Source organism: Natator depressus, chromosome 10, assembly GCF_965152275.1.
Source record: "Natator depressus isolate rNatDep1 chromosome 10, rNatDep2.hap1, whole genome shotgun sequence".
In the NCBI taxonomy this organism is placed as follows: domain Eukaryota; kingdom Metazoa; phylum Chordata; order Testudines; family Cheloniidae; genus Natator; species Natator depressus.
The window spans coordinates 38,946,737-38,961,022 of record NC_134243.1 but is presented as its reverse complement, the minus strand read 5'-3'; the positions used below and the strand labels follow the sequence as shown (position 1 = coordinate 38,961,022).

The 14,286-nt window shown below is 52.0% G+C and overlaps 1 protein-coding gene across 1 annotated transcript in view; it reads left to right on the top strand.

The window, feature by feature from the left end:
• The window catches only part of LOC141995064 (coiled-coil domain-containing protein 33-like), a 318,466-nt gene that overhangs the window by 161,988 nt on the left and 142,192 nt on the right, over positions 1-14,286 (top strand). The window contains exons 7-9 of the mRNA XM_074965846.1: positions 784-913; positions 9,848-9,981; positions 13,305-13,376. Of these exons, the coding sequence (XP_074821947.1) occupies positions 784-913; positions 9,848-9,981; positions 13,305-13,376 (336 nt within the window). The remainder of the gene's footprint in view (positions 1-783; positions 914-9,847; positions 9,982-13,304; positions 13,377-14,286) is intronic.

Sequence of the window (14,286 nt, the reverse complement as noted above, 5' to 3'; positions counted from 1 at the left end):
GCACCTGCCCCACAGCTCCCATTGGCCACGGTTCCTGGCCAATGGGAGTGAGGAGCCAGTTATTGGGGCAAGAACAGTGTCACGGAGCCCTGTGGCCCCCGCATCTAGAAGCTGGACCTGCTGGCTGCTTCCAGTGCACAGCACAGAGCCAGGACACATAGGGACTAGCCAGCCTGCCTTAGACCCACAGCACCTCCAACCGGACTTTTAATGGCCTGGTCAGCGGTGCTGAATGGAGCTGCCAGGGTCCCTTTTCGTCCGTGCGTTCCGGTCAAAAACCAGAAACCTGGCAACCCTAGATTCATAGATTGTTCCCTGGTTTTGGAATGGCCACCTGCTGTCGCTGCAAATAGTCACCGTGAGCATAGCATCCTGAAGGGACACAGAACACGCCTCCTGCAGGAGTCTGCTTGGCTAGATTCGCTGCAGGGAGCCCTTGGGAGACACAGGGATCACTGATGCCTGAAGGCCCAGTCTTGGAGGCTGTGGGCCTGTCCCTGTGGAATGGGTGGTTCCTGGAGGCTTGGCACTCCCAAGGGACTGGTTACAGGCTGGGCCATAGACCAACCCATATGGATCCATGACAGCTTCTAATCTGTGTGCTCTGTGGAATGCCCTTTAGTCAATCAATAAAGGTCTCTTGTCCCATGGATTTACTGCAGACTCTGTATTGTCAAAGGAGACACAGGAATTCCGCCACCCACACACCCTCCAGTGCTCCCTAAATCAGGTGTTTCTCTCTGTATATTTTGACACTGTCGTCTTTTCTGCTCCATATTTAAGGTCACCCAACCTGGTGGGCCCCCAAAGAAACCAACCTGGAACTCTTCCTTCCTCTTCCAAGGCAGGGATGGGGCCACCCTCTTCTCAGACAATACCAGCCTGGTGATCGAATACTATCTGTACAAAACAAGTGAGTTCATGTCTCTGGGATTCAACCAGCTTTGTATCATTCCACTGGTGCAAAGGGCGTAGGCAGATCTAGGCACAGCTATTGATTCACTCTGGTTTGTTGGGTACCAATGATAGTCATACATATCTAGGCTGGAAAGCTGGACGGAAGTGCGGGGCCACAGGAAGTGCTCTGGATTTAATGTGGCTCTGTCTGTGAGACAGAAGAGTTCCTGGGGAATTCTAGGGGTCTGGGTTTTGCTCCCACCCAATTTCCAGCTGAAGTTCCCCCAGGGGGCCCCAGTAACAGCAGGTACTGGCACAGCATTCACCCACCTGTCACAACAAAGCCATGGCCTTCCAGGCCACTCCAAAGATGTTTCCATTCCAGCAGGCAGTAATTTGCAGTAGTCCAAGCTGGATTTCAAAGCTGTCATCAGGCTGCTTTTGATCCCATGGGATAGCGTCCCAGGGCTGTAGTGCTGCTGGTTTAGGAGGTCTCATGGGACAGGTCTCAGTGTAATAATAGTGCTGGGTCTGGAAGGGTCTCAGCATAGTACTGCTGTGTTTAGGTGGTAGTGCTGGGTATTGTCGGGTCACAGCGCGGTAGTGCTCAGTTTCGGAGGGGTCTCAGCGCAGTAATGCTGGGTTGGGGGCATTCAGTGAGGTAGTGCTGGGCTTTGGGGGGGCCTCAGCAACTTAGTACTGGGTTGTGATAAATGAAGGCGGGGGGGGGGGGGGAGCTTCCTTTTATGGACACCCAGCCAGCCAGTAGCTATAAAATCCCTCTTAATAGCTGTTCTCTAATTGCTCTACCTGTAAAGGGTTAAAAAGTCTCACTGCTATGCATAGGTAAAAGGAAGTGAGTGGGCACCTGGCCAAAAGAGCCAATGGGAAGGCTAGAACTTTTTTAAATGGAAAAAAGACTCCCCTTTTGTCAGTCTGTTGTTGTTCTCCTGGGGAGAGGCAGACAGGGCAAAAACTATGTTGTAAGAAACTTGGGCCAGGTATGAAAAAATCATCAGTATCATACCTAGAAACTACTCATTTAAAACACCAGATATGTAAGTAGATCAGGAAATGTCTAGGAAGACACGATTAGGTTTATTCCTTTTATTTCATTATGGCTTGTGGATTCCTCTGTGCTAACCTGAGGTGCTTTTGTTTTTCTTGTAAACTTTAAGCAAGACCTCAAGAAAGCTATTCTGGGTGCTTAATCCTTGTAGTTACTCTTTTAAAATCTAGCAATAGCCTGAGTTTCCAGATGTATTCTCTTTCTTTCTATTTTTTTTAATAAAATTTACCTTTTTTAAGAACAGGATTGGATTTTTTTGTCTTAAGAGGTTTGTGCACATGTTGTTTAATTAGCTGGTGGCAACAGCTGATTTCCTTTTTTTTTCTTTCTCAGCTCTTCCCTGGAGGGGGGGTGAAAGGACTTGAGCTCTGGGCTCTCAGAGGGGTTCTGCACTTGGGTGGTGGCAGCATCTACCAAGCCAAGGTCAGAGAAAAGCTGTAACCTTGGGAGTTTAATACAAGCCTGGAGTGGCCAGTATTAATTTTTAGAATCCTTGCAGGCCCTCACCTTCGAAGTGCCAGAGTGGGGAATTACCCTTGACATGGGTTTTGGGGGGTCTCAGCATGGCAGTGCTGGGTTTTGGGGGGGTGTCAGTGACATAGTGCTGGGTTTGGGGGGTCTGAGGGCTATACTGCTGGGTTTAGGGGAGTCTCAGCAAAGTAGTGCTGGACATTGAGGGGTCTCAGCGGGTTTTGGGAGTCTCGATGTGGTAGTGCTTGGTTTGGGGGTCTCAGGTCATTAGTGGTGGGCTTTGTCAGGTCTCCGCACAGTAGTGCTGGGTTTTGGGGGGTCTCGGCAAGCTAATGGTGGGTTTTTGAGGTCTCAGTGTGGTAGTGTTGGGTTAGGGGCATCTAAGCGAGGTAGTGCTGGTTTGGGGGTCTCAGGGCTGAAATGGTGGGTTTTCTGGGGTCTCAGCAAGCTAGTGCTCGGTTTTGGGAGTCTCCATACGGTAGTGGCGCGTACTGGGGGGGTCTCAGAGAGCTAGTACTGGGTTTTGGGGGATTTCAGTGTGGTAGTGTTGGTTTTGGGGGGTCTCAGTAAGGTAGTGCTGGACATAGGGGGGTCTAAGCATGGTAGTGCTGGGTTTTGGGGGATCTCAGTGAGCTAGTGCTGGGTTTTGTGGATTCTCAGCATGGTAGCCTGAGTTTTGGGGGCCTCAGTGCGGTAGAGCTGGTTTTAGGGGGTCTTATCGAGTTGGTGCTGGGCTTTGGAGGTTCTCAGCACAATACTGTTGGGTATCAGGCATCCCAGGGCGGTACTGCTGGGTTTTGGGGGGTCTCAGTGAGCTATTGATCTGTTTTGGAGTCTCAGTGCAGTGTTGCTTCGTTCAGGGATGTCTAACGGAGATAGTGCTGGGTTTTGAGGGGTCTCAGCATGGTAGTGTTGCATTTCGTGGGTCTCAGGGTTGTAGTGCTGGGTTTGGGGGAGTCTCAGCAAGGTAATGCTGGATATTAGGGGGTCCAAGCTTGGTAGTGCTGGGTTTTGAGGCATCTCAGTGTAGTAGAGCTGGGTTTTGGGGGCCTTAGGGCTGTAGTGCTGGGTTTGTGGTGGTGTCAGTGACTTAGTGTTGTGTTTTGGGGAGTTTGTGGGCTGTAGTGCTGGGCTTTGGGGGTCTCAATACGATAGTGCTTCATTTTGAAGGGTCTCAATGATATAGTTCTGGGTTTTGGGGGGGGTCTCACTGAGCTAGTGCTGGTTTTGGAGGTCTCAGTGCGGTCGGGCTTGGCTTAGGGGGGGTCTCATAATTGTAGTGCTGGGTTTTGGGGGCCTCGGAGCTGTAGTGCTGGGTTGGGGGGAGGTCTCGGTGACTTACTGCTGCATTTTGGGGGGTCTGAGGGCTATAGTGCTGCAATTGGGGGTCTCAGTGCGGTAATGCTGGGTTTTGTGGTGTCTCAGCTTGGTAGTACTGGGTTTTGGGCATCTCAGGGTGGTAGTGTTGCATTGTGGGGGTGGGGTCTCAATGAGTTAGTGGTTGGTTTGGAGGATCACAGCATTTTAGTGCTGGGTTTGGAGGTCTCAGCATGGTAGTGCTCGGTTTTGGGTGGTCTTGAAGTATGAGAGCTTGCCTTCAGGGGTCTCAGCATGGTAGTACTTAGTGTTGGAGGGTCTCAGCATTGTAGTGCTGGGGTTTGGGGGGGTCTCAGTGCAGTAGTGCTGCATTTTTGGGGGTCTCAGTGCAGTAGTGCTGCATTTTTGGGGGTCTCAACAACATAGTGCTGGAATTTGTGGGGTCTCCAGGCTTTAGTGCTGGGTTTGGAGGTCTCAGCATGGTAGTGCTGGGTTTTGGGCTTCTCAGAGCGGTAAGTGCTGGGTTTTGTGGGGTCTCAGCATGGTAGTGCTGGGTTTTGGGCGGTCTTGAAGTATGAGAGCTTGCCTTCAGGGGTCTCAGCATGGTAGTACTTAGTGTTGGAGGGTCTCAGCATTGTAGTGCTGGGGTTTTGGGGGGTCTCAGTGCAGTAGTGCTGCGTTTTGGGGGGTCTCAGTGCAGTAGTGCTGCGTTTTGGGGGTCTCAACAACATAGTGCTGGAATTTGTGGGGTCTCCAGGCTTTAGTGCTGGGTTTGGAGGTCTCAGCATGGTAGTGCTGGGTTTTGGGCTTCTCAGAGCGGTAAGTGCTGGGTTTTGTGGGATCTCAGCATGCTAGTGCTGGGTTTTGGGGGCCTCAGGGCTGTACTGCTGGGTTTGTGGGTTCTCAGCAACTTAGTGATGCATTTTGCGTGGTCTGAGTGCTGTAGTGCTGGGCTTGGGCGTCTCAGGGCGGAAGTGCTGGGTTTTGGAGGTCTCAGAGTTGTAGTGCTAGGTTGAGTGGGTCTCAATGACTTACTGCTGCATTTTGGAGGGTCTGAGGGCTGTAGTACTGCATTTTGGGGGTCTCAGTGCGCTAATGCTGGGTTTTGTGGGATCTCAGCTTGGTAGTGCTGGATTTTCGGGGTCTTATCTAGTAGTGCTGGGTTTTGAGGGGATCTCAGCATCTTAGTTCTGGGTTTTGGGGGTCTGAAGGCTGTAATGCTAGGTTATGGGGATCTCAGTGACGTAGTGCTTCGTTTTCGGCAGTGTCAAGAAGGTAGTGCTGGGTTTGCAGGGGGATCTCAGCAACTTAATTCCGGGGTTTGGGGGTCTGAAGACTGTAGTGCTGGGTTTTGGAGGTCTCAGGGTGGTAGTGCTGGGTTTTTGAGGGTCTCAGAGACATAGTGCTTTGTTTGGGGGGGGGCTCCATGTGGTACTGCTGGGTTTCGGGGGGGTCTCAGAGCAGTAGTTCTGAGTTTTGGGGGGTCTCAGTGACATAGTACTCAGTTTTGTGCAGTCTCAGCAGCATAGTGCTGGGCTTTGTGGGGTCTCAGCATGGTAGTGCTGGGTTTTGGGGGGGTCTTAGCGAGCTAGAAGTGGGTTTAGGGGTCTCAGCGATCTAGTCCTGGGTTTTGTGGGGTCTCAGAGTGGTAGTGGTAGGTTTTGGGGGTGTCCACGCTAGAGTGCTGGGCTTGGGGGGTCTCAGGGCTGAAGTGGTGGGTTTGTGGGATCTCAGCGACTTTGTGCTGCCTTTTGGGACATCTGTGGTTTGTAGTGCTGGGTTTTGGCCAGTCTTAGCAAGGTAATGCTGGGTTTTGCTGGGGGTCTCAGCAACTGAGTGTTGGATTTAGGCGGGTCTCAGGGCAGTAAGGCTGGTTTGTGAGGTCTTAGTGAGCTGGTGCTTGATTTTGTGGGTCTCAGTGCTATAGTGCTGGGTTTGGGGGGGGGGGTCTCAGTGAGCTAGTGGTCTGTTCCAGAGCCTCAGTGCAGTAGTGCTTAGTTTAGTTTAGTCTAAGTGAGGTAGTGCTCGGTTTTGACGTCTCAGGGCTGTAGTGGTGGGTTTGGGGGGTCTCAATGACTTAGTGCTTTGTTTAGGGGATCTGAGGGCTTTAGTGTTGGGCTTTGGGGGTCTCAGTGCTGTAGTGCTGGGTATTGGGAAGTCCCAGTAACATAGGGCTGGGATTTGGGGGTCTCAGTGAGCTAGCTCTGGGTTTTGGGGGTCTCAGGGCTGTAGTGGTGGATTTTGGTGGTCTCAGCAACATAGTGCTGTGTTTAGGGGGGTCTGAAGGATGTAGTGCTAGGTTTTGGAGGTCTCAGGCCGGTAGTGCTGGGTTTTGGAGGGGTCTCAGTGACTTAGTGCTTGTTTAGGGGGTCTGAGGCTTGTAGTACTGGGCTTTTTGGGTCTCAGCACGGTAGCACTACCTATGCTACCAAAACCCAACCACTAGCTCACTGAGACCCCCTAAAACCCAATACTACCACCCTGAGCTGCCCAAAACTCAGCACTAGCTGGCTGAGACCCCACAAAACCCAGCATTACCACATTGAGACCCCCAAAACACAGCACTAAAGCCCTCAGACCCCCCAAAATGTAACAGTAAGTCACTGAGACCCCCCCTAAACCAGCTCTGAGGCCTCCAAACCCAGCAATACAATGCTGAGACCCGCCCTAAGCCAAGCACTACAGCACTCAGATCACACAAAACGCATCACTAAGTTGCTGAGAACCCCCAAACCAAGCTGTACAGCCCTGAGATGCCCCAAACCCAGCACTACCAAGCTGAGACTCCACAAAACCCAGCACTAAAGTGCTGAGACCCCACAAATTCCAGCACCATGTCGCTGAGACCCCATAAAACCCAGAATTACCATGCTGAGACCCCCCAAAACCCAGCACTACAGCTTGAGGCCCCCAAAACCCAGCACTAGCTCAGTGAAACCCCCAAAACCCAGCATTACCGTAGAGACCCCACAAAACCCAGCACTGCAGCCCACAGACTCCCCAAAACACAACACTAAGTCACTGACATCACCACAAACCCAGCACTACAGCCCTGAGGCCCCCAAAACCCAGCTCTACTACCCTGAGATGCCTCAAAACCCAGCACTACCAAGCTTGGACCCCCTATTATCCAGCACTACCTCAGTTAGACACCCCCCCCGAAACGGAGCACTGAGACCTCCAAAACCTAGCACTATAGCCTTCAGACCCCCAAAACTCAGAACTAAGCTGCTGAGATCCCCTCAAAATCCAGCACTACCTTGCTGAGACCCCTAAAAACCCAGCACTGTTGCTGACACCCCAAAACCCAGCATTAGCTTGCTGAGACCCCCAAAACCCAACACTACCACACTGAGACCCCACAAAGCTCAGGACTACGTCACTGAGACCCCCCCCTCCAAACGCAGCACAAAGACGCTGAGACCCCACAAACCCACCACTTCAGCCTGAGTTTTTGGGACCTCAGTGCGGAGGAGCTGGTTTTAGGGGGTCTTAGCGAGGTAGTGCTGGGCTTTGAGGGTTCTCAATAAGCTATTGGTCTGTTTTGCGGTCTCAGTGCAGTGTTGTTTCATTTAAGGGTGTCTAAGGGAGGTAGTGCTGGGTTTTGAGGGGTCTTGAAGTATGAGGGCCTTCAGGGGTCTCAGCATGGTAATGCTGGGTTTTCGGGGTCTCATCTGGTTTTAGGGGGTCTTATCGAGGTGGTACTGGGCTTTGGAGGTTCTCAGCACAATACTGTCGGGTATCAGGCATCCCAGTGTGGTAGTGCTGGGTTTTGGGGGGCCTCAGCAAGCTATTGGTCTGTTTTGGAGTCTCAGTGCAGTGTTGTTTCGTTTAGGGGTATCTAAAGGAGGTAGTGCTGGGTATGGGGGAGTCTCAGCAAGGTAGTGCTGGATATTAGGGGGTCCAAGCTTGGTAGTGCTGATTTTTAGGCATCTCAGTGTAGTAGAGCTGGGTTTTGGGGGCATCAGAGCTGTAGTGCTGGGCTTTGGGGGTCTCAGTGCGGTAGTGCTTCATTTTGAAGGGTCTCACTGAGCTAGTGCTGGGTTTTGGGGGGTCTCACTGAGCTAGTGCTGGGTCTTGGAGGTCTCAGTGAGGTAGTGCTTGGCTTGGGGGGGGGGTTCAGCATTGTAGTGCTGGGTTTTGGGGGCCTCAGAGTTGTTGTGCTGGGTTAGGGGGGTCTCAGTGACTTACTGCTGTGTTTTGGGTGAGGGTGAGGGCTGTAGTGCTACGATTGGGGGTCTCAGTGCAATAATGCTGGGTTTTGTGGTGTCTCAGCTTGGTAGTCCTGGGTTTTGGGGTTCTCTGGGCTGTAGTGCTGGACATTAGCACTACCTCGCTAAGACCCCCAGTGTGGTAGTGCTGGGTTTTGGGGGCCTCAAGGCTGTGGTTGGGGAGGTGTCAGTGACTTTGTTCTGCACTACCAGCTGAGACCCTGAAAACCCAGCATTACCCTGCTGAAACCCCTGAAGGCAAGACCTAATACTTCAAGACGGCCCAAAACTACAGCAGAGACTGCACAAAACCCAGCACTATGTCATTGAGACCTTCAAAACAAAGCATTACCGCCCTGAGACCCCCCAAAGCCCAGCACTACAGCCCACAAATGCCCCAAAACACAAAACGAAGTCACTGACATCACCACAAACCCAGCACTACAGCCCTGAGGCACCCAAAACCCAGCTCTACTACACTGAGATCCCTCAAAACCCAGCACTACCTCACTTGGACCCCCTAATAACCAGCACTACCTTGCTGAGACTCCCCCAGTATTGCTGTGTTTTGGGGGTCTCAGTGCAGTAATGCTGGGTTTTGTGCGGTCTCAGCTTGGTAGTGCTGGGTTTTGAGCATCTCAGGGTGGTAGTGTTGGGTTTCAGGGGGGTCTCAGTAAGCTAATGGTTGTTTTTTGGGGTCTCAGTGCTTTAGTGCTGGGTTTGGAGGTCTCAGCACAGTAGTGCTCGGTTTTGGGTGGTCTTGAAGTATTAGAGCTTGCCTTCAGGGGTCTCAGCATGGTAGTACTTGGTGTTGGAGGGTCTTGACGCGGTATTGCTGGGTTTTGCAGTGTCTCACCATAGTAGTGCTTGGGTTTTGGTGGGGGTCTGCACAGTAATGCTGAGTTTCTTAGAGTCTTAGGGAGGTAGTGCTGTGTCTTTGGGGGATCTTGGCATGGTAGTGCTTGGTTTTTGGCAGTTTCAGCACAGTAGTGCTAGGATTGGGGCTCTCAGGGCTGCAGTCCTGGATTTTGGGGGGTCTCACTGTAGTAGTGCTAGGTTTTGGGGTAGTCTTGTCATGGGAGTGCTGGGTTTTGGGGGGTCTCAGCAAGGTAGTGCTGGGTTTTGGATGTCTCAGGGAGGTAGTTCTGGGTTTGGGGGGTCTCAGCGTGGTAGTCCTGTGTTTTCAGGTGTGTCAGTGCATTAGTGCTGGGTTTTAGGAGTCTCTGTGATGTAGTGCTGGGGTTCTCATGTCTGTTCCCCAGGGTTTTGGTGGGTCTCAGCATAGTAGTGCTGAGTTTGGGGGGGAATCTCAGATCTGTAGGGCTGGTTTTTTATGGGGTCTCAGCTAGTGGTTGGTTTTGGGGGTCTCAATGCAGTAGTGCTGAGCTTTGGGCGATTTCAGCATAGTAGTGCTGGATATTGGGGGAGGTCTCAGGACTGTAGTGCTGGGTTTGGGGGGGTCTCATCAAGTAGTGCTGTGTTTTGGGGGTCTCAGTGCAGTAGTGCTTGGTTTGGAAGGGTCTCATTTATATAGTTCTGGGTTCTGTGGAGTCTCTGTAGTAGTGCTGGGCTTAGGGGGGTCTCAGCACAGTAGTGCTGGGCTTTGGTTGTCTCAGCACGGTAGTGCTGGGTTTAGGGGGGTCTCAGCATGGCATTTCTGTGTTTGCGGGGGTCTCAGTGCAGTAGTGCTGTGTGTTGGGAGTCTCAGGGCTCTACTGCTGGGTCTTGAGGGGTCTCAGCAGGGTGGTGTTGGGTTTCTTGGGTCTCAGTGTGGTAATGCAGGTTTTTCCAGGCTCTTAGGATTGTAGTGCTGCTAGGTTCACAGCAGGGAATAGTCCTTTTTTCTCTTTATAAGGTGTATTTGATGTGATTCCTTTCCCAGTGTCAGAAACAGAAGCTGAGAACAAGCCAAAGCGTTTGGGTTACTCTGTGTTGCCCCTAACCAACCGTGTGTATCAGAGTCTTGTGGCAGAGAGCAACCGGAATGGGGTTCGTGTGGACGATGTTCCAATCCAGGTAACTGCTCTGGGTCCTGCTGAGGGCTAATCAAACACTGATCCTTTGTGTCCTGCTGGAAGGGTTCCTTGTGTAAGAATGAGTCATGTACCACCCACCTTCCTCTCTGATCCCGTTCTGGTTTGGCCTGGGTAGCTGAAAGAACTTAGAGTGAACAGAGCCAGCCAGGAGGAGATCTCATGCAAGAGTGAGGCACAGGGTAGAGGTGCTTTGCATGGTGAGAAGAGGTGTTTGCCAGACAAAGAAAAGAGGAAGGGCTGGGGGGCTCGCTTATGGTGCGTCAATGGGGGGATAATACGATAAGCAGTACAATGAGGTCCGGGTGAGTTCACTCAGACAGAGGCAACCAGCAGAAGTCCTGGGTTCTCATCCAGGGAACAGCTCTTGGGGTGCAGGAGAAAGAGGAGGAATTGCGCCATGTGGAGTGCAGTGGGAGAACATCTGAGGTGACTCTGATGTCCCTGCAGATGGACATTGAGGCTGCATAGGGCCTCTGCAGCTGGCATTTGTTCTCATGTGTTCACCACAGTGCATGGGGTCTCTCAGGATTGTCTGGGGGTTTCCACAGAGGATGAAAGGTCATTACTTCCTCCTCTATCCACAGGAGTGTTTCACTTGTCACTGCTGCCAGTTTGTCTGGTGTCTGCTCGGCCTGATCTGGGAACAATACTGTAGAGAAGTACTGGCTGAGCATGGTGTCTGGGGACAAAGCTGGGTTCTTTCAGTTACATTCATCCCCAGCAGGGACTGGCGAACCAGAGCCAGTCCCAACCAAGGCTCCTCAGATTGATCCAAACCAGCTAAATCCCTGCTTGCTCAACATATTCCTGCAGTTATTTTTCATGTTTAAGGCTGACCCCAGTAACTGCAGGGCAACTAATCCGTTACCTGCACTCTGAAAGGCTGACTTCAGCCTGCATTGACCCTGGAGTGTTTATGAGGGTGTTAACCCACCAACATGTGGTACCCGCTGCATGCTCACAGGCCCCAGCAAGCTAGGGGAAGCTATCATATGTGTCTCCTGTAACTTAACCCCATGTTAAATAATTTCTAGGAAATTCCCCTTTCATGTCCATGGACTCCCACAAATGGCTAGATTGTCGGGCTCAACGGGTAGTGATCAATGGCTCCATGTCTAGTTGGCAGCCGGTGTCAAGTGGAGTGCCCCAGGGGTCAGTCCTGGGGCCGGTTTTGTTCAATATCTTCATAAATGATCTGGAGGATGGTGTGGATTGCACTCCCAGCAAATTTGCGGATGATACTAAACTGGGAGGAGTGGTAGATACGCTGGAGGGGAGGGATAGGATACAGAAGGACCTAGACAAATTGGAGGATTGGGCCAAAAGAAATCTGATGAGGTTCAATAAGGATAAGTGCAGGGTCCTACACTTAGGATGGAAAAATCCAATGCACCGCTACAGACTAGGGACCGAATGGCTAGGCAGCAGTTCTGCGGAAAAGGACCTAGGGGTGACAGTGGACGAGAAGCTGGATATGAGTCAACAGTGTGCCCTTGTTGCCAAGAAGGCCAATGGCATTTTGGGATGTATAAGTAGGGGCATAGCGAGCAGATCGAGGGATGTGATCGTTCCCCTCTATTCGACACTGGTGAGACCTCATCTGGAGTACTGTGTCCAGTTTTGGGCCCCACACTACAAGAAGGATGTGGATAAATTGGAGAGAGTCCAGCAAAGGGCAACAAAAATGATTAGGGGTCTAGAGCACATGACTTATGAGGAGAGGCTGAGGGAGCTGGGATTGTTTAGTCTGCAGAAGAGAAGAATGAGGGGGGATTTGATAGCTGCTTTCAACTACCTGAAAGGGGGTTCCAAAGAGGATGGCTCTAGACTGTTCTCAATGGTAGCAGATGACAGAACGAGGAGTAATGGTCTCAAGTTGCAATGGGGGAGGTTTAGATTGGATATTAGGAAAAACTTTTTCACTAAGAGGGTGGTGAAACACTAGAATGCGTTACCTAGGGAGGTGGTAGAATCTCCTTCCTTAGAGGTTTTTAAGGTCAGGCTTGACAAAGCCCTGGCTGGGATGATTTAACTGGGAATTGGTCCTGCTTCGAGCAGGGGGTTGGACTAGATGACCTTCTGGGGTCCCTTCCAACCCTGATATTCTATGATTCTAAGAGGTGTTGAGCACCCATGATTCCCACTCATTTTTTGGGAGCTATGGCTGCTTAGCCCCTCTCTGGATTTGGCCCCTAGATGGGCAGTGTATAGCTGCTGGCACAGGGTTATCTCTGGGTGTGTGTAGTACCTGGGAGCAGGCAGTGATGCACAGACCTCACCAGCCATCTTTAGAAACAGGACCATAGAGGTGAGTGCTGGGGGGTTGACTTCTGATGTGTTATTGATTCCAGCTTATTAACTGCTTCACTGCTGGCCCTGCACACCTGTAGCCACATCCTGCCAATGGCCTGTTGGGATCCCTGTGGAGTGTCATGGCAGCCCCGGCACACCTGGTAGCCCCAATTTCCTGGCATGTTAAGCTGCAGCAGGGAAGCAAGCAACTTCCTTGATGGCTGCTGTCCATAACAGACTGGTGCCAGCCAGCCAAAGCTATTACAAGCTGTGGGTTGCTGTAGCTATGCAAAGACTCACCAGTGTGGCACCTCCTACTGGTCATCTTGGGAATTAGCTCTCCAGCATATGGAGTGCCCTCTGCAGGCTGGTGTCTCACCTGCCACTGGCCCCGTGTCCCTCCCAGACCCTGGTGCCCTTTACTCAGGGTTCTGCCCCAGCAGTACCTCCTCACTCTGGGTCTCCCCTCCCAGGGGAACCCCCAACCCTCTAAACCCACCTTGCCTCAGTGGCTACTGCCAGTCATCATCTAGCCCCCATTCACTGGGGCAGACGGCAGTCTGTAACAGCCACTCATCATGGGCAAGGGGTTAGGACCTGCTGCCTTTGCCTATCCCCAGGCTACACCTCTGTAGCCCCAGCTCTTCTTAGGCCTTCATCAAGGCCTGCAGCGTTACCAGGCTGGAGCGCCCCAGTTCCCTCTGCCCTGCCCTGCCCTGCCTAGCCCTTCCCACTCCAGAGGTAGAGTAAGGCTCCTCCTGAGCTCTTGGCTCACAGCCCTTTTATAGGGCCAGCTGTGGCCTGATTGGGCGTGGCCACAGCTGTGGCTGCTTCCCCAATCAGCCTAGCTTTTCCCAGCCATAGCCCTCTCCAGGGCTGCTTTTAACCCCTGCCTACTGGAGTGGGGCAGTTGCCCCACTACAGATGCCATCTGACACTTTGATGTTCTCAGGAGCTGATGTTCTCATGTGGATTTTATTGACCTTGCCCTTCCTTGTGTTGTTTCTCCAGGGCACTAATCTGAGAACCACATCTGGTGTTGTTCCAACTGTTCAACTCTGCATGCAGCTGATCGGCTCAGAGGTGAGGGAAGTGGGAAGGAACAGATTAACTTTAGAGGCAAGGGGCCACCTCGGTCAATGGGGCTACGTGGGTGAGATTTAGTCCATTGACATGAAAGGGGAATTCCCCTTTCCCATCATGGGGAAAGGAGAATGGGATATTTTTACTTTAGATAGGACCCAGATCTATACCCCCCTGAAACAAAGGGAATTTTGGTCCTGGTTCCAAATGCGAATCACTGGGGTTTGCTATTCCCTGCTAGGTAGCACCCGAGTGTTGGCATGCCCTATTGTTCACTCCAATGCCCTGCAAGGTTTCCACACAGATCCTCTGCCAGCTGAATGCCCATCCATCTCCTGCCCCAGTACCACCCTGGAGAAGGCTGTCCCATCCCCTGGCAGGCATGGGTGAGGAGGACAGAAGGGCAGTCATGCAGATTCCATGCCAATGGAGTTGAGACTGAATGGCACAAATAGAAACAAACTACAGGTGTCCAGGTTGCTGCCATATTGAGAGAAGGTTACATCCAGAGGCCCCTGTGAGACTTTTGGGGTTCCCCAAGGTGTCTGGGGTGAGTCACCATAGGTGGGTGCTCCGGGCCTGGAGCACCCACAGGGAAAAATTAGTGGGTGCTCTGCACCCACCGGCAGCCAAGCTCCCCTCTTGTTAGGGGCATTCCTGTGGTGGGGTGCCCACAACAGTGGAGCAATTTTATTTAATTTCAAGGGGCCTCAGGGACATCCTGGACACTTCTGGGAGCAACACGGGGCCAGGGCAGGCAGGGAGCCTTTTGGCTTTGCATAACAGATCTTTTTAAGGTGTAATTGGAGCTTGGCCCTGACAAGGGCATGGTCAGTGTCACAATCAGTGCTATGTGTTGGTCGAACATAGCGATTGTTTCTGCGATGGATCAGGATGAGGTTAAGCTGAT